We start from the raw sequence: 23,734 nt of genomic DNA, 5'->3' as shown, positions 1-23,734 counted from the left end.
TGACATGACTGATGTCCCACAGGTTTCTGAAAAAAATGATTGTTCATTTTTTTCCCCAATAATTTTCTTTTTATCCTTTATACTGGATAATTTCATAGCTGAAGTTTCAACCAAAGAGGAAAAAAATGGACAAAAATTGACCTGATTTTTGTCAAATAACAAAACAATACTCGACCCATTCAGAATTGTAGAAACTAGGGATTTGTCAACTCCTGATATCTGTTTTCAAATCTGAATCCCAAAAGATAACCAAAATTATATGTTTGGTTCTATATCCATTGAAGATTTTGTATTGCACATGTTTATATTTTTAAAAATTCTATGTTCATACTATGCACACTGTTCTCATGCAACTTGTTCCGATTTTCCTCAATTACAATATAATCACTTTTTGTCATTTATACTGAAATTCTCCTTTAATAATTCTCCTAAAATAATATCTAAAGATAACAAACATTTATTCTCTCAGTTGTGTGAGTTGAAGTTTGGATCTAGACTGGGGCTGCATGGTCTAGATATCTTTTACATATCTGAGCCTCCACTCAAACAGATGGAATCATTATTCACATAATCTCTGAGTATATATTAAAAAACAGTGTTTTAGGCCAGCCCGTGGCTCACTCGGTAGAGTGCGGTGCTGATAACACCAAGGCCACGGGTTCGGATCCTATATAGGGATGGCCGGTTAGCTCACTTGGGAGAGCGTGGTGCTGACAACACCAAGCCAAGGGTTGAGATCCCCTTACCGGTCATCTTTTTTAAAAAAGTAAACAAATAAAAAATAAAAAAATAAAAATAAAAAACAGTGTTTTCTCTATACTCATACTCGGCAACAATAAACACAGAAAACAGATTTCTGACTTCTGTAACCAAATGTGTGAGGATTTCTCCCCAACAGTAAGCAAGCATTTCTCTAGTGGACACCAGCTGGGTGTCCTCTAATTCAATTTAATTCTGACACTATCTATCTGGAGATAGTGTCAGACGCCACAGGTTGAGGGCTAGTCCCCAAGGCTGCCCCCCACTTCAGATGCCAGTTGCAAGACAGCCCTCTGGAACTTCTGACCAATCAGCTATAAATCAGGGTTTCCACAACCCCCTCCTTGAGTTCTATTAGTTTGCTTGAGTGGCTCACAGAACTCAGGGAAATACATACTTATGTTTACCTATTTATTATAAAGGATGTAACAAAGGATACAGATGAAGAGAAGCATAGGGCAAAGTATGGGGGAAAGGGTGCAGAGCTTCCATGCTCTCCCTGGGCATGCCACCCTCCAGGAACCTCCACGTGTTCAGATACCCAGAAAATCCCTAAACCCTGTTCTTATAGGTTTTTATGGAAGCTTCATTACATAGGCATGATTGAAGCATGGACAACCATGTAGTCTTGTCAACCAGTACCCCGAGGGGAGACAGTGGGAAATGAAGAAAGACACGATTTATTTTATGGGATCTTATGATTTATTTATGACCTGCAAGGCATCTCAGTTTATTTTAGGTTCCTTTTTATAAGCCAGTGAAAAAACAAATCGTACTGATTAAATCAATTATATCTAGTACCACGCTATTTATTGAACATTTTCAGCTGCCATGGTGCTTGAAGATTCATAGCTAACTACTTATCAACAAAATATGAACATAAGTTTCTCATTTACAAAGCTTCCAGGGTCCTGGGTTCAATCAAAGGTCAGACCTCAAAGGGAGGGAGAAGGGGGAAGTAACCAAAAGTGATGCCAGCCTTGTTGGCTTCCCTAGAAGAGCAAGGACTTTTTCAGCTTCCTTATTCAGTACCCCACAATGTAGAAATGTGATTGGGCAAAAAAGGTATAATACTAATAGACTAGGTGGGGAAACCCAGCAAGGCCTGTTTGTTCAGATACTTCTTGGCCTCTGTGCGGCATTCCTCCCTCCCAGGTATGGGGCAGGACACCTCTTGAAATGGGGGTTTTATAACCTACAGTCAGCTAAGTAGGTGAGAGAATTTCCTGCTTTGGGGAGAAAACACAGCAGGTGAAAGGAGGGCAGCAGAAAGTCAGAGAGTAGTATGAAACTGTGTATGAAAACCACTACATAAATATAACATCACAGTCTCTCATCCTGCAAGAGGCTAATGTGGGCTCTATCACAACATATTAGAGGAGCTCCAAGAGACAAACAGAACAAGTCTTAATTCCTGTTTCTCCCATCCAAGCAAGCCTGTTTCTGTCCATTGTGTTATACTTGCTACTGTCCCATTAGACTCATTGTTCAGAGTCACTATAGGAGGATACTAACCAAAGATGGGAATGCAGAGATGCAAGAATAAGTTTATGAAACAATCACAACATTATTTCTTTATGATTGTCAAAATATCCTTGCACATATTGTTCTCACAAAGTTAATTTCTACTGAATCGATTCTTTTTATTTTATTTTTTTGGTGGGGGGTGCTGCTAGCCAGTAGGGATTGAACCCTGGATGTTGGTGTTAGCAGCACCACACTCTAACCAACTGCGCTAACTGGCTAGCCCCTCTCCTGAATCAATTCTTAAATTTGGAGGCTTAAAGACAATAAAAAGTTAAGATAGGTAATACTAGATTGGACTCCAAAAACATTTTACTAATTTATATACTCTAGACTCAACCCTACCCCCTAAAAATACACACATATAATGCTTAAGAACTTCAAACTATGACAAGCATGATGATAACAGCATCTCCATATATTTAAAGCTGTATGTGGTGGACAATGCTATTATCCACTATGCAGATGAGAAAAATAAGAATTAGAAGATTAGCATAATAGAATGCTTTTATCTCATGGCCTCATCACTCTGAGTATTATTTATCGTTCAATCTTTATTAATCTTAAGGGTTAAAACATTTTAATTTCACATTTACTTTGCATTTTTTTAACTATTAGTAAGGCTGGTATTGAAAAAATTGTTTATGAGCATTTGCAATTTTTTAAAACTGGCCTGTTCATTTCATTTAGCTATTTTTTTAAAAAATTAGGTTGGTCACCTTCTTCTTATTCCTTTTAAGATCTCTTTATAGCAAATGATAACGAGGACGTGGGGAAAGTAGATCTCTTAAACAGACGGTGGTAATAGAAAATAGTACATCCGATTCTAGAAAACAGGACAGTTTGTCAATTTCTCTCTTTTCCTCTCTATATACCGATATCTATATTTATACCATACACACACACATACACAGGTATTTCCTTTCCTTTCCCCCCATTCTTCCAAAATAGTTACAGTTTGGTTTGATCCATATTTATGGATCCATATTTACATTACTGTGACTTTGTAGACACTATTTGCAGTCAACACACAAGAACAAAACGATTACTTTCTTTTTTTTTTTTTTTTTTTAACACACTTTTATTCTCCCTAAAGTTGTCCTGTTTCCCTAATTCTGGGCCATTGGGCGTCAGAGTCCTGCCCTCGTCTTTCACAGCCCCCAGGGAGAAGCCCCGCCTCCGTCATAGGCTCCGCCCCTCATATCACCTACTGAACTTTTCTGGCTTTTGCAGGTCTTCAGTGGCCTTTCCCCTGTGCCTCAACCCCAGACATAATTTTGGCGCCTTCCAGCCACTTTCATTTCCTAGTTTATGATCGCCATCCTTGGATCGACAGAGCTTCTCCAAACCTTGTTTTACATTCAAAAGTCACTTCAAGCCACTTTCTGATAGAAATTCCGCGGAACGATCCTCTGTCGGGAGTTTCCCCTGCCCCAAAGCGTTTTCTGTGCTGCCCTGGATACCTCAACTTCCTGTAAGATGGTTGCGCCCGTTGGGCCGTTTCCCAGCTTCGTACAAAATGGTTAAATGTCGCCACTATCTTTTCTGCTCAGTTCGCCGGAAGGGATTTACCCTCACGCCATTTTTGTCCTGTGTAAGCTGGGGCCTAATACACATCGACCCATTTTTTTTTAAGGGTTGAGGTGTCAGGAAATGGGACAGTTTCAATCACCTTTCACCTTCCCAGCCATCCCTGGTCGCTAGCACAATAACGGCCACTTTGCCTTCTGTACGTCAGATACTAAAAGATGGCCACCCCCATGGGGCCACGGCGACCAGGGCGCTGCCATCTTGCCTCTGAATAAACCCTAGAAATCCAGCTGTCTTTACGTCTCTGACCCTCCTTAGCCACCGTAGGGCGGTAAGAAGGTGAGAGATGAGGCCAGAGCAGACCAAGTTCGGGGGGAAGTACGTTCAGCCACCCGCGGGTCGCTTTGGTGTCTGGAGGAAATGAGGTCAGCGGCTGAGTCTGTTCGCGGACAATGGTGGGGGGCGGGGTTTGTCGACGTTCGCGTTTGGTGACGCAAGTGGTATTCCGTGGAGAGGACAGCGTGGGTGGGTTTTCTATTGCAGGGGACCTCTAAGGAGTCCGTAATAGGGGTGTGGTCGGGGTGCCTTTGGCATCAGTTACGGAGTGCTCTTGTGTTGTGTGAACTATAGCGATCAGCCACTGAGCGCCAAGGTCACATTTTGTGTCTTCGCTGCTTGCTCTGTCTGTCGGGCGAACTGGGGGGTGTGTTTGTCAGCGAATGTGGTATATTGTTCTGGTTTTGTTTGGAGCTGAATGATCGAGGAACTGTTTCGGGGTTTAACGTACAGGAGTTTCTGGTCCAGCTTTTAGAATTAACCGTGGGGCCGCCCCGTAGCGCACTTGGGAGAGTGCAGCGCTTGGGAGTGCAGCAGCGCTCCCGCTGGGGGTTCGGATCCTATATAGAGATGGCCGGTGCGCTCAGTGGCTGAGCGCGGTGCGGGCGACACCAAGCCAAGGGTTGCGATCTCCTTACCGGTCACAAAAAGGACAAAAAAAAAAAAAAAAAAAGAATTAACCGTGGTGGTGGTGTAAGTGTATGTGGTACAGATGTGCGTATGGGCTGCGACTTTGTAAGTTTGAGTACCAAGGCTGGTGGTGGGTCGCGCTCAAATCTTGGATGCAGGAACAGGGTTGATGTGCGTTAACATTCCCCTTCAACTCTTTAGGTACAAGACCCTTCTCCACGACTTCAAGTCCCCTTTGGCACCCTACATCACCCATACGTCTCTTCTTCTTTTTCCTGATAGGGTCACACTGAAGACCCCTTACTCTTGAATCCTCAGAAATAAGTTTTTGGCTAGATCATTGATCCAGGATATCTAAAAGTAGTACATTTTTATATTTAAGATGTGTTTCTTACCCTTTGTCCTGCAAGTTTGCAGCATATTCCTCTTGGATTTTTCTTTTCAGGTTCTTTCTGACACAAGTAAAATGACTTCTCTGTCATGGTAAGTTCTGTTACTCAATGATAACACTTGTCAAATTTTTGGAATATTTCAGTTTTAGGTTTGTGTTGTTACGTACTTAATATTCATAATTCAGATTATGTAAATGGTACTAGGATTTTCTTTTTTTTTTCCACTTCATTCCATGTGATAACACAAATTATTTTTAATGTTTGAACCGGTGGTCTTATGAGTAGTTTCGCATTAAGTGTATGCATACATTTGGATAAAAGTGAAAGGTTTTAAAATATTTAGGTAATTTTTTTTTTCTTTTTGGCTGGCTGGCCAATAAGGGGATCTGGACCCTTGATTTTAGTATTATTATCACCACACTCTAACCAAGTGAGCTAACTGGCCAGCCCTATTTGGTATTATTTGTAGGAACATTTTATGATTATGCATTTACCCATGTGTGGGGTACGGAATAAGCAAGTTGACAAAGTCCTTGCTATTTTAGGAAAGCCAGCAAGGCTGGCATCCCTTTTGCCCACTTCCCCCTTCTCCGTCTCTTTGAGATCTGACCTTTGATTGAATGCAGGACCCTGGAAGCTTTGTAAATGAGAAACTTATGTTCTTATTTTGTTGATAAGTAGTTAGCTATGAATCTTCAAGCACTGTGGCAGCTGAAAATGTTTTGTTCTATATAAATAGCTTGGTACCAGATATAATTGATTTAATCAGTGCGATCTGTTATTTTCATTGGCTTATAAAAAGGAATCTAAAATAGACTAAGATGCCTTGCAGGCCAGCAGCCTTCAGGGTACTCCTGATCCCATAAAATACATCATATCTTTCTTCATTTCCCACTGTTTCCCCTCAGGGTACTGGTCGACAACACCCATGGACTTGTTTTCCTGCCTTTCATCTCTAGACTATTTACTTTTATGGCAATGTGTTATTATTATATGACTTTCCTTTTCTTATAATTTTTTATAACAAAAGAGCAATTAATTTTAGATATTTATATTTGGCCACCTTAAGTGAATTCTTGATATTACAGTGTTTTTCTCTCTGCCCAACACGTTACTGTGAAAATTTTCAAACCTATAGAAATATTGAAAGAAGTTTAAAGTTATTCACTCATATGCCTGTCACCTAGATTTTACATTAATATTCTACTAGATTATCTCTACCAATTATTGAAGTGTCTATCCATCCCTTTGTTCATGAAACAGTCCTTTTTTGTTGTTGATTTTGATGCATTTCTAAGTTGCTGACATCAGTGTCATTTCTCTAAATAATTCTGCAATCATACGACTAACTAGTATTCTACTAATGTAGCCTTTTAGTTGCTTACTTTGTTTACTTAATAAGCAGATACCTTACTTACAAATAATTTTGGCTAGGTGTAAAGTGGAAGAAAGTGGATTTTGGAATGAAATGAACCTGGGTTTTCGATCCTGGTTCTGCCTTTTGCTCATTGTGTGATTTGCGTGCTCTGTGTCTTTCCTCATTAATAAAAAGAGAAGTTAAAATCTCTTCCTCAGAATTATCTTACAGGGTTATTTATGGTTTTGTCTTTTGTAAAATTTGTTTTTCTGATTCATTTTCTCTCTCCCTCCTTCTTTGCTTCTCTTTCTTTTTCCTAGTACTAAAAACATATAAAGCCATGGACTTACATTAATGGCCTACCCACAGCAATTTCATTTTAAAAGTAGATGCTGATATTTTTCTGGTTTAAATGTATCTGTACTTATGAAAAATACAATGCAGAAAATAAAAATGACCTGTCAGATATTACACTTTTGCCAGTATTTCTTTTTCAGAAATTCCTAGAAATGGAGTTTTGGTTATTGGCAATTTTCAATAGATTGTTAAATTATTCCCAAGAAATGTTCTGCTCATTAACACTGACTTTTGACTTGTGTATGCTTTAGGATGATATAGGATTTTTCTATTTAAATTTTATATCCAGTCTTCTGACTAAAGAGGTATACAGACATATTAAGCAATACTAATAATTTGTCCTTCATATTCAAAAGTCATTTTTGATTATTTTTTCAAACTGCATTTTATTGGATAATGTTTCTAGACCCAGATTCTCAACTCTGCCATTGTAATGTGAAAACAGACTGAGACAGTAAGTCAAGTAATGTATCTGGCAGTTTTCCCACAGAAGTTTATTTACAAAACAGGTGGTCCAGGCCCTGGATACTATTTTAAGGACCCTTGATTTACATGATCATTTGGCTTTTCTGTGCTAATTCAAGGTTGGGCAACCAAGATTGGTCCAGTGCCTGGTTTCATTACTAAAGTTTTACTGGAACCCAAGTACACCTATTCGTTTATGTTTTGTATATGGTTGTTTTTGAGCTTCAACAGTAGAGTTGAATAGTTGCCACAGAAATCATGGGCCTCTCTTTTAACCTGGAAATGAGGTATGTTCTAAAAAATTATTAGTTTTATTGCTGACACTAGAAATTACAAATAACATACAAACTTTATTTGTCAATATTATGGTAATTAGTACTTTTATACTCTTCTCCTGTTGTGCAGCTTTCTTAGAATACTTTTTCACTTGGGCCGGCCCGTGGCTCACTCGGGAGAGTGCGGTGCTGATAACACCAAGGCCCCGGGTTCGGATCCCATATACAGATGGCCGGTTCGCTCACCGGCTGAGTGTGGTGCTGACAACACCAAGTCAAGGGTTAAGATCCCCATACCGGTCATCTTTAAAAAAAAAAAAAAAAAAAAAGAATACTTTTTCACTCATAATCTTCCTAATTTATATGTTCATGGTATATTTTAGATCTTTATGTATTAAAACCTTTTGTAATATTATTATCATTATTATTTTTCCAGTCGGTACTAATTGAGACTTGACATCTCACCAGTTTTGTTCCTCTTCATTCCTTCTGCTTCTCTGCTGACATTGAAGGTTCTTTCCCTTTTGTTGAAGAATACTCATTAGCATTTTCTCTAATACACGTCTTCTGATGAATTCTCTTTGGTTTGTCTGAAGATGTCTTTATTTCACTTTTATTATTCCTCAAGGATAGTTTTATTGCATATCCTTTATATATATATATATATATATTTATAATTTACAGGGTATTGAGAAGTGGATAAAAAAATAGGACAGGTTGGGCCGGCCCGTGGCTCACTCGGTAGAGTGCGGTGCTGAGAACACCAAGGCCCCGGGTTCGGATCCCATATACGGATGGCCGGTTCGCTCACTGGCTGAGTGTGGTGCTGACAACACCAAGTCAATCCCCTTACCGGTCATCTTTTAAAAAAAAAAAAAAAAAAGAAAGAAAGAAAAAAAAAAAATAGGACAGGTAGATATTTTGGGGCCTTGATTTAAGGGGAGTATACAGCAACAGTGACAACTCCAGGCCTAAAAAGAATGTGTATCACTCAGAGTAATTTGTTCTTCAGCCCACAGGTGCTGAGAACAAGAGAAATCAAGTGAAGGAAGGAGGAGGAGATTCCAAGACTTGGGTGTCATTATTTCTGGGGACACCCTTGACTGGAGACTGAATTTTTTGAACAGAAATTTAGAGTTGATCCAGAAGAGGCAAAGACAGAGCATCCCAGTTAGCAGCCATTTCTCAGATTCAGAGGAAAATGGTGCAGACCCAGGTGACTGTTGGTTTGTTTATTCTTTCCTTTACTCCCCAGTGAGTTTATAGAAGCTTGTACAAATCAGTGCAATTAAAGAGAAAAATATAAATTAGGAATAGTAGGATCTGGAGAATTCTAGGCAAAGTAGGATCAGGAATATATTGTTCATAGAATTCATACTGCGTGAATTATGTTGGGACATAATAAGTGATTGTGCAGGATCCTGTGGGTGATATTAGCCATCAACTTGCATCTGATATCCCTGACAGCCATACAAGAGAATCATGATACTTTACATCAATTGTGAGAAAGCAGGCCAGTTTCTTGAGGGATATTAATGTTTTGTTGCATATAATTGTGAGACTCACAGAGGCCTTTGATGGTTCTTCATAGAGGTGATGTGGTAGATGGTGCCTTTAACTGCAGCCTTCTCATAAATGCAAAAGCAGATTTCCTACAACAGTTTCTTTATTGTTTCTAATATGGTATTAACTCCGTTTACTAATGTGTACACATACATATGCAGTTGCCTGTATATATACATGGATCTGTGTATATATACATATATATATATTCTATTAAGAATAACTTTTTCCAACTTTGCTAATAATCTCTTGTGCTTTATACATGTTTTATACATTCTCTTTTATTTTATTCAATATATTAACCATAGTTATTTAGTATGTATTGTTATGTGATACTAGTATCTGCAGTCTCTTCACTACTAATTTTGATATTGGATTGAAGGCTCACAGTGAATTTAAGAATCTGTATTTTTCATCTACTTATAATTAGCATACAGCTTGGTATTGGCAAATAAATGCTACATGTTGCAGATGTTCTTACATTAGCAAGAGGATTTAATGACTATATATTACAGAAACTTTGTTGAATTTTTACCTTTGTTCAATGAATGGGTGACTGCACATTTACAGACCATTTTACTAGGATTTTTATTCTATCACAATGTATTAAGGAAAAAAACACCAATTTCCTATGTGGCAAAAATTAGCAGGATAATTTCCTTTATATTCTTTCCATATCACCAAAAGAATGTCACTTCATTAAATAGGACTTTGTTATTATAGGAATTGCTGACACTGAAGGATGTGGCTGTGGAGTTCACCTGGGAGGAGTGGCAGCTCCTGGCCCCTGCTCAGAAGGACCTGTACCGGGATGTGATGTTGGAGAACTACAGAAACCTGGTATCACTGGGTGAGGACAGCTGCCCAGTGTCACTCAGAGAGTGCCCAGTCAGTGGCCTTTCTTTCTTAGCTGCTTAACTCTTTAGAATACTTGCACTGCTCTGAAGTGGTAGATCCTCAGATCCCTCTTGACCCACACAAGAGCGTATAATCTACCCTCTCCAGAGAGAAAGCCTGATGTTACAGATGTGAAATTTGTTTAGTCCCTGAAATGTAACATTCTCCCTTCTTGACATACTCCAGCCCAATTTGGTTTTTTTTGTTGTTAAATCAAAAGGATTTATTTTAATTAATTAATTGATTGATTGATTTATTTTTATGGTTGTGACATTATTTATTTATTTATTTATTTATTTTATCTTCTCAATATACATTGTAGTTGATTTTCATGACCCATTACCTGTTCCTCTTCCCCCCCCAACTACATCATATCTGTTCACTTGTCTTAACAAGCTCAAGGAATTGTTTGTTGTGTCTTCTTCCCACCTCCCTTTATTTGTTTCTGTGTTTATTGTTTGTTTATTTATTTATTTTTATCTCCCGCAAATAAATGAGAACATGTGGTGTTTCTCTTTCTGTGCCTGACTTGTTTCACTTAATATAATTTTCTTTAAGTCTATCCATGTTGTTGTGAATGGCAGTATTTCATTCTTTTTTATAACAGAGTAGAATTCCATTGTGTAGATATACCACAGTTTCCTTATCCACTCATCTCATGATGGACATTTAAGCTGGTTCCAACTCTTGGCTATGTAAATAGTGCTGCAATACATATTGGAGTACAGGTATCCCTTCGGCATGATGACTTCCGTTCCTCTGGGTATATTCCCAGCAGTAGAATAGATGGGTAATGTGGTAGATTTATCTGTAATTGTTTGAGGAACCTCTATACCATTTTCCATAAAGGCTATACCATTTTGCAGTCCCACCAACAGTGTATGAGAGTTACTTTTTCTCCACAACCTCGCCAGCATTTATCATTCTCAGTTATATCTCAGCTAATATCTTTTTTGGGTATTAGCCATCCTGACTGGAGTGAGATGGTATCTCAAAGTGGTTTTGATTTTCATTTCCCGAATGCTGAGTGAGTTTGAGCATTTTTTCATGTGTCTGTTGGCCATTCGTATATCTTCCTTTGAGGAATTCCTATTCAGCTCCTTTGCCCATTTTTTAATTGAGTTGTTTGTTTTTCACTGTAAAGTTGTTTGAGTTCCTTGTATATTCTGGATATTAATCCCTTGTCAGATGTATATTTTGCAAATATTTTCTCCCACTCTGTGGGTTGTCTTTTCACTCTGTTGATTGTTTCTTTTGCTGTGCAGAAGCTTTTTAGTTTGATATAATACCATTTGTTTATTTTTCCTTTAGTTGTCTATACTTTTGGGGTCATGTTCCTGAAGTCTGTACCCACTCCTACTTCCTGGAGTGTTTCCCCTGTTTTCTGTAAGGAGTTTTATTGTTTCAGGATGTATGTTTAATTCTTTAATCCATTTTGAGTTTGATTTTGGTATATGGTGAGGGGTATGGTTCTAGGTTCATTCTCCTACATATGAATATCCAGTTTTCTCAGCACCATTTGCTGAAGAGGCAGCCTCTTCCCCAGTTTATAGGCTTGGTGCCTTTGTCAAAGATCAGATGGCTATAGGTGTATGGGTTTCTGCGTTCTCTATTCTATTCCATTGATCCGTGTGTCTGTTTTTATGCCAGTACTGTGCTGTGTTATTCTGTTTTTGTTGCTTATAACAAAATACCTGAAACTGCGTGATTTGTAAAGAAACAAAATTTACTGCTTACAGTTTCTGAGGATGGGAAGTTCAAAGTCCATCTGGTGTTGGCAACAGTGACCCAGAGGTCTCACATTGCAAGGTGGTGGAAGCAGAGAGAGCAGAAAGAGACAGACATTCCTCTCCTTTTAAAGCCCTCAGAACCACACCCCTGACCACTTTTTTTTTAATCCATACACTCCTGCTTGGTCCTACAACCCCATAACCTCTTCAAGGCTCCACCTTTCAATTACCATAATAGGATTTCCCACCCTCTTAACAGTCACAGTGGGGGGCTAAGTTTCTAATACATAAAACTTGAGGGACACAATTCAAGCTTCAGGGATTTTGGGGGGATATAATTCAATACATTACACATGCTGCTTTGGTTATTATAGCTTTGTAATATAGTTTAAAGTAAGGTAGTGTTATACCTTCAGATTTATTTTTTTTTGCTCAGGATTGCTTTGGCTATATGTGGTCTTTTGTTATTCCATATAAATGTCTGGATAGATTTTTCCATTTCTGAGAAAAATGTCATTGGAATTTTGATGGGGATTGCATTAAATCTGTAGATCACTTTGGGTAATATGAACATTTTCACAATGTTAATTCTTCTAACCCAAGAGCATGTGATATCTTTCCGTCTTCTTGTGTCCTCTTTAATTTCTCTCAACAGTGGTTTGTAGTTCTCTTCATAGAGATTTTTCACATCCTTGGTTAACTTTATTCCTAAGTATTTTATTTTTTTGGTGGCTATTATAAATGGGCAAGCTTTCTTGATTTCTTTTTCTGCATGTTCACTGTTGGAGAATAGAAATGCTACTGATTTTTGTGTGTTGATTTGTATCCTGCAACTTTGCTGAAATCATTTATCAACTCTAAGAGCATTTTTGTAGAGGCTTTAGGCTGTTCAACGTACAGGATCATATCATCCCCAAACAGGGAGAGTTTGACTTCATCTTTTTCAATCTGGATGCCCTTTATTTCCTTCTCTTCTCTGATTGCTCTGGCTAGTACTTCCAACATTATGTTGAATAGGAGTGGTGAGAGTGGGCATCCTTGTCTAGTTCCTGTTCTTTTCTTAGATAGCCTTGCTAAAGGTTTGTCAATTTTATGTATCTTTTCAAAAAGCCAACTTTTTGTTTCATTGATGTTTTGTATCATTTTTTGGGTTCCTATTTCATTTAGTTCTGCTCTGATTTTAATTATTTCTTTTCATCTGCTAACTTGGGGTTTGGATTGTTCTTGTTTTTCTAGTTCTTTAAGGTGAAGTGTTAAGTGGTTTATTTGCTATCTTTCCATTTGTCTGAAGTAAGCATTTAATGTGATAAATTTCCCCATTTGTACGACTTTTGCAATATCCCATAGGTTTTGGTATGATGTGTCATTATTTTCATTAGTTTCAAGAATTTTTTTGATTTCCTGTTTAATTTCTTCTTGGACCCATATGTCATTAAGTAGAATATTTTTTTAATTTCCATGTGTTTGTATAGTTTCCAGAGTTTCATTTGTTATTGATTTCTAATTTTAATCCATTGTGATCTGAAGAAATACACGGAATGATTCCAATTTTTTGAATTTATTGAGACTTGCTTTGTGAGCTAACATGTGGTCTATCCTGGAGAATGTTCCATGAGCTGATGAGAAGAATGAATATTCTGAGGTTGTTAGATGGAATGTTCTATGGTTATCTACCAAGACCAATTGGTCTAAAGTGTTAGATCTTGTATTTCTCTATTGATTTTTTGCCTAGATGATCTGTCCAATGTTGAGAGTGGGGTGTTCAGGTCCCCCGCTATTATGGTGTTAATATCTATCTCATTCTTTGGATCTAATAGTGTTTGCTGTATAAATCTGGCTGCTCTGACATTGGGGGCATATGTATTTATGATTGTTGTGTCTTCTTGATGGATTATATGATTATCATTATATAGTGGCCTTCTTTATCTCTTTTTATGGTTTTTGCTTTAAAGTCTACTTTATCTGATATGAGAATAGCTACTCCAGCTTATTTTTCATTTCTATTTGCATGGTATGTCTTTTTCCATTCTTTCACTCTTAGTCTATGTGTGTCTTTACAGGTGAGGTGTGTCTCTTGAAGGCAGCATATTGTTGGGTCCATCTTTTTAATCCAGTCATTCGGTCTGTGTCTTTTGAGTTGGGTATTTAATCTCTTTATATTTAGAGTTATTATTGAAAGGTGTTTATTTACTCCTAGCATTTCATTGCTTTCTGTTTAGCTGTCTTAAGTATCCTTTGTTCCTTTCTGATTTTCTGTTTGTCTTCTGTATTTGATGGTTTCTTGGGGTGGTAGATAAACTACTTTTTCTCTATTGTTAGCATTTTTGTTTTACTGGTAGGTTTCATTCTTTCTTGAGTATTCATGGCAGTGATGGTTGTTTTTTGAATATCAAAACCATTACTTCCTTGAAAATTTCTTGTAAGTCTGGTTGTGTGGTAGTGAACTCCTGCAGTTTCTGTTTGTCTGAGAAATATACTATTTGTCCTTCATTTCAGAAGGATAGCCTTGCTGGGTAAAGTATTCTTGGCTGGCCATTTTTGTCCTCTAGTATTTTGAATATATCATCCCATTCTTTTCTGGCTTTTAGGGTTTCTGATGAAAAGCCTGATGTTAGTCTGATTGGGGCATTGGGGCTCCCTTTTAGGTGACTTGCCACTTCTCTCTTGCAGCTTTTTTTTTTTAAAGATGACTGGTAAGGGGATCTTAACCCTTGACTTGGTGTTGTCACGCTCAGCCAGTGAGCCAACCGGCCATCCCTATATAGGATCTGAACCCGTGGCCTTGGTATTATCAGCACCACACTCTCCTAAGTGAGTCACAGGCCAGCCCTTCTCTCTTGCAGCTTTTAAGATTCTCTCTTTGTCTTTGAGTTTTGCCAGTTTGACTATAACATGTCTTGGAGAGTACCTTTTAGGGTTAAATATGTTTGGTCACCTTTGGGCCTCCTAAATCTGAAGATGTGTGACTTTTCCTATACCTGGGAAGTTTTCTGCTATTATTTTGTTGAATACGTTTTCAATGCCATTTCCTTTTTCCTCCCCTTCTGGAATACCCATGATTCAGATATTTGAGCGCTTAAGGTTGTCTGTTATTTCTCGTAGATTTTCTTCAATTTTTAAAATTCTTTTTTCTTTTTCCTGCTCTGCCTGTGTTAATTCAAACAGCCTGTCTTCAAGGTCAGAAATTCTCTCTTCTGCTTGTTCTAGCCTGCTGGTTAGACTCTCTGCTGTGTTTTTTATTTGTTGAATGAATTCTTTAGCTCCACAAGCTCTGCTACATTCTTTTTCAGGGCATTGATTTCTTTGTATATTTCTTCTTTCAGATCCTGTATATTTTTTCTCATTTCATTGTGTTGTCTGAGTTTTCTTGTATCTCATTTAGTTTTCTTAGAATTGTTGCTCTAAATTCCTTGTCAGTCATTTCAAGGACTTCCTGTTCTATAGGATCTTGAGCTTGAGAGTTATTACTTTCCTTTGATGGTGATGTACTTTCTTGATTTTTCATATTTCTGTTATCTTTCCTTTGGTGTTTAGTCATTGTGGCAGGGCGTATCATGGTCTATTCGTTCCACCCTGATGTGTGGCCTGGATCCTGAAGGGACTGCCAATTCTGGGCAGCAAGAACTAGCCTGGGCTGGGGTCTTGTGGTACCTGCCTGTTCTGACCCAGGTGACTTGGGGCATGTGGTCCTGGTGTCTCCCAGGCCTCTCTGGGCAGCAGGCACCAGCCTGGGTTGGGGGTCCTGCAGCATCCGCCTGTTCTGGCATGGCTGACTTGGGGTGTGTGGGCCCGGCATTTGTCACGCTTCTGAGTGGCAGGCACTGGCCTGGGCTAGGGGTCCGGTGGCACCTGCCTTTTCCAGCATGGCTGACTCAGGGCATATGGGTCTGGCAGCTCTCAGACCTCTCTGGGCAGCAGGGACTGGCCTGGTCTGGGGGTCTTGTGGTGCCTGCCTGTTCTGGTGTGGCTGACTTGAGGCATGTGGGCCCAGCGGCTCTCAGGCCTCTCTGGGTGACAGGCACCAGCCTGGGGTTGGGGTCCTGTGGTGCCTGCCTGTTCTAGTGTGGCTGAGTTGGGATTGTGGGCCTGGTAGCTCTCAGGCCTCTCTGGGCAGCAGGCAGTGGCCTGGGCTGGGGGTCTCACAATGCCTGCCTGTTCCTGCGTGGCTGACTTGGGGCATGTGGGCCTGGCAGCTCTCCAAAAGGATTTATTTTATATGTTAGAGGAAGCTCCAGCCACTCCTCCTAACCTGCAACACTGTGCCAGCCAGTCACTGGCCTCTCTAGCCCAATTTGATATGTCTAAATCTTCTATCATTTCCCAAAAAGGGTGTCAAGACAGCAAACCAGATGCACTCTCCAAGTTGGAACAAGGAGAAGAACCATGGACAATAGAAGATGAAATCCATAGTCAAATCTGTTCAGGTGAGTGAGAGAACCTGTTGTCAACCAGTATCCCAAGGGGAGGTGGTGGGAAATGAAGAAAGACATGATTTTTTTTTATGGGATCAGGAGTACCCTGCAGGCTGCTGATATGCAAGGCATCTCAGTTTATTTTTTGGTTCCTTTTATAAGCCAGTGAAAATAACAAATCATGCTGATTAAATCAGTTATGTCTGGTACCAAACTATAGAACATTTTCAGCTGCCACAGCGCTTGAAGATTCATAGCTAACTGCTTATCAACAAAATAAGAACATAAGTTTCTCATTTACAAAGCTTCCAGGATCCTGGGTTCAATAAAAGGTCAGACCTCAAAGGGAGAGAGAAGGGGGAAGTAGGCAAAAGGGATGCCAGCCTTGCTGGCTTCCCTAGAATAGCAAGGACTTTGTCAGCTTGCTTATTCAGTACCCCACAAGAACGAGCAATTCAGGCAGCCACAGAAGTCATATTCTGCTCATTGAGGACAGGCATCAAAGCTATGAGGGTATCTGAGGACACAAGAACATCCTGTCCATGTCTCCTTCCCATGTAAGAACTGTTTTTCTTTGTAGGAGTATAGAGGAAAATATATCTTTCTTTTCTCTTCCAAGATCACTTCCATGTTTATTTTGTATACATCTTGTTTTGTTTGCATAATTATCTTCTTCCTAGGATTTTCAATTTTTTTTCTTCATCCACTGTCAAATTATCTCTGCCTGTATTACCACCTCTCTTGCTATGAAATTCCAGTTTCCAGACTTCTCTGGAAAAAGAGAACTTTGTTTTTTTGTTTGTTTGTTTTGGCAGATGGCCAGTCTCAAGGATCCAAACACTTGACCTTGGTGTTATCAGCACCACGTGAGAACTTTGAACTCATCACTGTTTTCTTACTACTGCACCTTCCTGTTTTATTAGGAAATCATGATTTTCCTTCATAACATCCAACCCCACCTTGGATGCTGATAACCTGGTCTCTGATTGAGCATTTATGTGATTCTTTAGCTTCTTTTTCTCCCCATTCTGAGGTTTTCATACTTATCTTTTCATTTTCTTTTCTGTTTTCATAACTCTTAAAAGTTTCTTTCATTTGTATGAGTTAACCTATTTTTGTTCTGTGGAAGAGACTGTCAAACTGACTTCTCCCTTAATATTATCTAAGGTATACTTTATTCCTATGTGTTTTCCTCATCTTCATGAAAACTGGCCAATGAATTCCCACTTTGTGTGTGAGGAAAATGAATCATCTTCCCTCCAAGAAAAATACTTTGGCTTCCTTGTTTAAGTTCAGGTTCTCCTTCAATACTACACATTCTGTTCATCCTGGCATTACCTTGAATGTTCCCTACATGCTGAGCTGTCTTCTTAAAAATTCTCTACTGTTTCGGTTGATTAACAGTATCCTATATTATTTGTAGCCCAAACCAGGGCAGAAATTATGTGTGCTACAAATTACTTTCTTCTTAGTTTTGCTAATTCTGAACTTTCTTTAGTTTCTCTCAGATATTGCCACTGCATTCCTTTCCCTAAAGCTTTGTGTTCTCATCATATCTTTTAGCAGTGTTGAGATATCCACATACCAGATGATTTGCTCATTTAAAGTGTACAGTTCAGTTTTTTAGTATATTTACCTAGTTTTGTAACCATCACCACATATGTTCCAAAATTATTGATTCACAATATATTTTGATGTTCCAATGATTGTTCCATAGTCAATTTTTGGAACATCATATATATATATATTTTTTTTTCTCAAATAATCTTGATTACCATAGTTTTGTAGTCAGTTTTGAAATGGGGATTCTGAATCCTCCAACTTTGATCTTCTCTTTCAAGATTGTTTTGTCTATTCTTGGTCCTTTGCATTTGCATGTGAATTTTAGAATCACCTTTTTTTTTTTTTTTTTTTTTTTTTACATAAAAGCCAGCTAGGATTTTGATAGGGATTACACTGAGTCTGTATACCAATTTGGGGAACATTACCGTTTTAGTTATATTAAATGTTCTGATCCATGAACATTGGATATTTTTATATCTAGTTAGATCTTTAATTTCTTTCAACAATGTTTTGTAGCTTTCAGAATATAAGTTTGACATTTTGTTAAGTTTATTCCTAAGTATAGTTTTCTTTTTGATTCTGTAGTTAATGGAATTGTTTTCTCGATTGCATTTTCAGATTATTTACTGCTAGAATATAGAAGTGCAATTGATTATTTTTTCTGTCATTCTGATAATGGCTCATTCCTGTTACTCATGTTCCCTGTCATATGAGATTGCTATTTCTCTTTTGGTGATCTCTGTAATATGATATCATCTTGATTATAAAGAGTTTCTGTCCTCTTCTGAAACACACTTCAGTGTGCTTCATACATGTAATTGCCTCCTTGGTTTATTCCTTTAAAACTTATGTTTTGATAGCCTACTATATTTAAAGCTAAGTATTTGTAGTACAAAAAAACAGTATACTTTGTCCCTATTCTTCACATTGCTTTCATTCTCAGTAGAAGTAACCATATGCAGGTACTTTAAAAAGTTTGTGGAAAACTGGAATTGAAAGATAATACAAATCTTTCCAAGAAGCTTTTGAAGACCCCTTGTATAACCAGTAATAAGCAAATATGTAAACAACATGTCTTGGGGTAAAAATTGCTATGAGGAAAATTAAAGCAGCTAGTGAAACAGGAGGTGTTGGGATTTGGCACTCTGCTTGAAGGGTGGGAATGGTTCTTTAATAAGGTGCATTTGAGCAGATAGGTAACGGATGTGAGTAGGCTTCCTGGGTGAGGAGTGTTCCAGATGTGAGATGATGGCAAGTTCAGAGAAATGAATCTGGAGTGTGTTGAGGAACTTTTAGGAAGCTTGTAGGGATAGAGTAGATTGACCAAAAGGGAAAGTGACTAGAGATAAAGACAATGGAGCTGGACCTTCTGGTACATAGGTTACATATTGCCTATCAAGGGCATTCTAGGTCTTGATTTCATTCCAGATGAGCTAAAAAAAAAAAAAACAGTAGGGAGTTTTGAGTAAAGGAGTGTCATGATATAACTAATTTTTAAAATCGATTACTTTGCTTACCATGAGGAAGGTAGATATTAGTGGGGAGGGGAGGGAACTGTTATAGTCATGGTTACAGTTTGTAACAGTGAAATGATACAAATTAAAATTATCAAAGATAAAAGGTATATAGGGAAGAATCCAGGAGAAACTAGGTACAAGCTTTCAGTTGTCCTCTACTGGTGGAGTTGTACAAACAGTGCTGAATTTTTTCAACAAGGATGTTTGACAACATTTGTGAAGTGTTGCCAAACAGGGAAGCTCACCCAAGCCTGGAGTCTCTCCCCCTACCCTCACCCCTTCCCCCCAAGTCAAAATGATACAGTGTGGCCCCAAACCTCAGGCTTACAAGAACAGGAATCAACCATAAATCACACGGCTGGCATATACTATCTGGTAAGGCCTCGGGCATGAAAAGACACTCTTTTGTCAGGCAGAATATTCCAGGGAGTCAGAGGTTATCTTGCAGGAGCCAGTCAAGACCACTTATTTCTTTGGGATGTGCAGGGATGGCATAATCCAAGCTTACAGATTAAACACTTAACTGCATGCATATCATTCCTCCTTTTTTCTATAGGAATATAAGAGAGTATGACCCATCTAGACCATCAGTTGGAGTCTTAACTATAGGATCTTTCATCTAAATTTGAGATTGGTGCTTTGGGAAAATTAGTTTAATGTTGTTCTGTAGAATGAAGAAGAATGGCAAGTTTATAGAATGTGATAACCACTCAGTAGCCTATGACACTTACCTTGCAATCAAACACTGAGGATCTCACATTCTTTTTAAAAAATTCATTATTACTTGTTAACTGACAAATGAAAATTATATTTGTTTATTGTGTGCAACATGTTATTTTGAAATATGTATACATGTGGAATGACTAAATTGAGCTAATTAACATATACATTACCTCACATACTTATCATTTTTTTGTGGCAAGAACACTTAAAATCTACTCTCAGCAATTTTCAGGAGGATCTCACAATTTTATTTTCTATTCTGGTGTATTTGTTCTATACACCTGGGTCTCTAGATGTGTACCTGATCACAACAGTCAGTGTTTGATTCATTTTGGTGGGCTTAACAAATTCCAAAGCTCTACATGTTGCAATAACAAGTTCTTGGCCCTGCGCCTTCACCTTCCTTTTTTCCACGTTTGCAAATACAATCTTGTGCAGTCCTCTTTTTTGAAATAATTTGTATATGTTGATGATATCCACATTGCTATTTCCAGATAAGAACGTTTTCAAGATTTGTATATTCAACCAGTTTCTTCTGTACTTGGATATGCAATAATCATTTAAAACTTTATATGTTTTACAATGCATGCTAGATTTCCCCTTCATTCCAGACTTCAGTAATATTTATTATTTCATTGTAAGGATTTTTCCCCCTACCTGGTGGCTGAAGCCACATAATTTTCCTTATAATCTTTGAGTCCTCACTTTCATTAACACTCTTCTTGCTCCTCCTATTGAACCCATTAGTGAACTTGACTTTTCTTTTTTTAAATCTCTGTAAAAATAAGGAATATGTTTCTTTATGCCAGACATGGTTCAGTTACCTTACACAAAAATGTCATTCATCATTCAACAAATATTTGTAGAATAAATGAGTACAGCTCCTATCACTTGGGATCAACCTGTTTGGTCTGTTTTTTCTCTAACTTCTGTGATCTGGTGTCCTGCCATATTCTGGGGTTCCCTGCTAAAAGTGACCTGTTTATATTTGATTATGTATACATTTTGTAAAGACCTATTTAGAAAGCAGCCAAATATATATACATTGTGAATTATTTAGCCTTGTTTGTACACTTACTGCTTTTACCTTTCGATGTGTTTCTATTATTGTGTTTTACCAATGTGCAAGAGATGAGAGATATTTATACATGGAATTTCTTTTATACTGATTATAGAGTTGTCATTAAAAAGTCACTTTACACCAATGTATTTTTTAAACACTCTTACTCTTAATCAAGATGATGGAATGATTCACTGTTCTCTTCTTTCCTAGAAATTGGGAAAGTTAATGATCCTCTGCAGCATCACTTGCAAAATCAAAACATTCAGAAGAGTGCGGAACAATGCTATGAACAGAATGTGTTTGGAAATATTGTTAATCAGAGCAAAGGTCATTTCCCATTAGAGGAAAATCATGATACATTTACCTTACGTAAAAAACCCTTAAAATCAAATTTAAGTTTTGAAAACCAGAATAGAAGCTGTAACCTAAAGAACTCTGCTGTGTTTAATGGAGATGGAAAATCCCTTCATGCTAACCATGAACAATTTTATACCGAAATTAAATTCCCTATAAGTACAAAACCCATCAGCAATAAGTCCCAGGCCATTAAACAACAGAAAATGCACAACATAGAGAAAGCCCATGTGTGCAGTGAATGCGGGAAAGCCTTCATCAAGAGGTCTCAATTCACTAATCATCAAAAAGTTCATACTGGAGAAAAACCTCATGGATGCAGTATGTGTGGGAAAGCATTCTCCAGAAAATCCAGGCTAATGGAACATCAGAGAACTCATACAGGACTGAAACATTATGAATGCACTGAATGTGACAAAATCTTCCTCAAGAAATCACAGTTCAGTATTCATCAGAAAACTCATACGGGGGAGAAGCCTTACACATGTAGTGAGTGTGGGAAAGCCTTCATCAAAAAGTGTCGGCTCACTTATCATCAGCGAACTCATACAGGAGAGAAACCTCATGGGTGCAGCATATGTGGCAAAGCCTTCTCTACAAAGTTCAGTCTCACTACACATCAGAAAACTCATACAGGAGAGAAACCTTATATATGTAGTGAATGTGGAAAAGGCTTCATTGAGAAGAGACGTCTTATTGCACATCATCGTACTCATACTGGTGAGAAACCCTATGTATGCAATAAATGTGGTAAAGGCTTCACCTTGAAGAACAGTCTTATCACACATCAGCAAACTCATACAGAAGATAAATTATATATGTGCAGTGAATGTGGAAAAGGCTTTTCAATGAAGCACTGTCTCATTGTACATCAGCGAACTCATACTGGAGAGAAACCCTATATATGCAATGAATGTGGAAAAGGTTTCACCTTGAAGAGCCCTCTCATCAGACATCAGCGAACACATACAGGAGAGAAACCCTACATATGCACTGAATGCCGAAAAGGCTTCACCATGAAGAGTGACCTCATTGTACATCAGCGAACTCACACCGCAGAGAAGCCATATATATGCAATGATTGTGGAAAAGGCTTCACTGTGAAGAGCCGTCTGATTGTACATCAGCGAACTCATACAGGAGAGAAACCCTATGTGTGCAGTGAATGTGGAAAAGGCTTTCCAGCAAAGATCCGGCTAATTGGACATCAACGAACTCATACAGGAGAGAAACCTTATATATGCAGTGAATGTGGAAAAGGCTTCACTGAGAAGAGTCATCTCAATGTACATCGGCGCACTCATACAGGAGAGAAACCCTATATATGTAGTGAATGTGGCAAAGGCTTAACTGGGAAAAGCATGCTCATTGCACATCAGCGAATTCATACTGGGGAAAAACCATATATATGCAATGAATGTGGAAAAGCCTTCACCATGAAGAGTACTCTAGGTATACATCAGCAAACTCATACTGGAGAGAAACCATATAAATGCAATGAATGTGGTAAAGCCTTCAGGAAGAAGACATGCCTCATACAACATCAGAGGTTTCACACAGGAAAGACTTCCTTTGCATGTAGTGAGTGTGGAAAATTCTCTTTGCGCAAAAATGATCTCATTACCCATCAGAGAATTCACACAGGAGAGAAACCATATAAATGCAGTGAATGTGGGAAAGCCTTCACTACAAAGTCAGGGCTCAATGTTCATCAAAGAAAACATACAGGAGAGAGACCCTATGGATGTAGTGATTGTGGGAAAGATTTTGCCCACCTGTCAATCCTTGTTAAACACAAGAGAATTCACAGGTAGTCATTCTGGGAAAACCTCTTGCCAGTTGTAGGCCCTTAAGATACGGTATCTTCAAAGAATGGCTTAAATGAATGCAGAGTATGTGGTTGTATAGTTAGCGATCAATTACCTCACATTGTATGTCCAAGAAAACATGTATGAAACAACTCTGATACAAGCAGCCTTGAAAATATTTTAGGACATTATATGTCTAAAAAGTGAATACTGAGAAATATCCCATGAATGTGACAGACTAGGAAAGCTTTCAGTGGGAAGACAGGCTCTATCAAAAGTGATCATCATAGATTGTAAATGAACTACAAGTTGGTAGAAATGTAGTAATGATGAGAAAGGCTTTGCCCAGAAATAAGTTCTCGATAGATTGAGAGAGTTTACACCAGAGAAATACTTTCTAGGCTGGCCAGTTTGCTCAGTTGGTTAGACTGCAGTGTTGATAACACCAAGGTCAAGGGTTCAGATCCCCATACTAGCCA

General features: G+C 38.3%; 1 protein-coding gene across 1 annotated transcript; it reads left to right on the top strand.

The window, feature by feature from the left end:
* The first annotated feature begins 4,296 nt into the window (after positions 1–4,296).
* LOC134371868 (zinc finger protein 615) lies at positions 4,297–23,261 on the top strand. The gene is made up of 6 exons (XM_063088777.1): positions 4,297–4,338; positions 5,225–5,262; positions 8,638–8,841; positions 9,912–10,038; positions 16,144–16,239; positions 21,304–23,261. Exons 3-6 carry the CDS (start codon positions 8,827–8,829, stop codon positions 23,259–23,261), a joined length of 2,196 nt encoding a protein of 731 aa, XP_062944847.1. The 5' UTR covers positions 4,297–4,338; positions 5,225–5,262; positions 8,638–8,826.
* The last annotated feature ends 473 nt before the right edge of the window (positions 23,262–23,734 follow it).

Source organism: Cynocephalus volans, chromosome 3 (assembly GCF_027409185.1).
Source record: "Cynocephalus volans isolate mCynVol1 chromosome 3, mCynVol1.pri, whole genome shotgun sequence".
NCBI classification, from domain to species: Eukaryota; Metazoa; Chordata; class Mammalia; order Dermoptera; family Cynocephalidae; genus Cynocephalus; species Cynocephalus volans.
The sequence above is the reverse complement of the archived record's forward strand: the minus strand, read 5'-3'. Positions and strand labels throughout refer to the sequence as shown.

Coding starts and splice junctions, on each gene's coding strand:
- LOC134371868 (XM_063088777.1), top strand. Junction 10,039..16,143: donor CAGAAACCTGGTATCACTGG/GTGAGGACAGCT, acceptor TTTCCCAAAAAG/GGTGTCAAGACAGCAAACCA. Junction 16,240..21,303: donor CCATAGTCAAATCTGTTCAG/GTGAGTGAGAGA, acceptor CTTCTTTCCTAG/AAATTGGGAAAGTTAATGAT.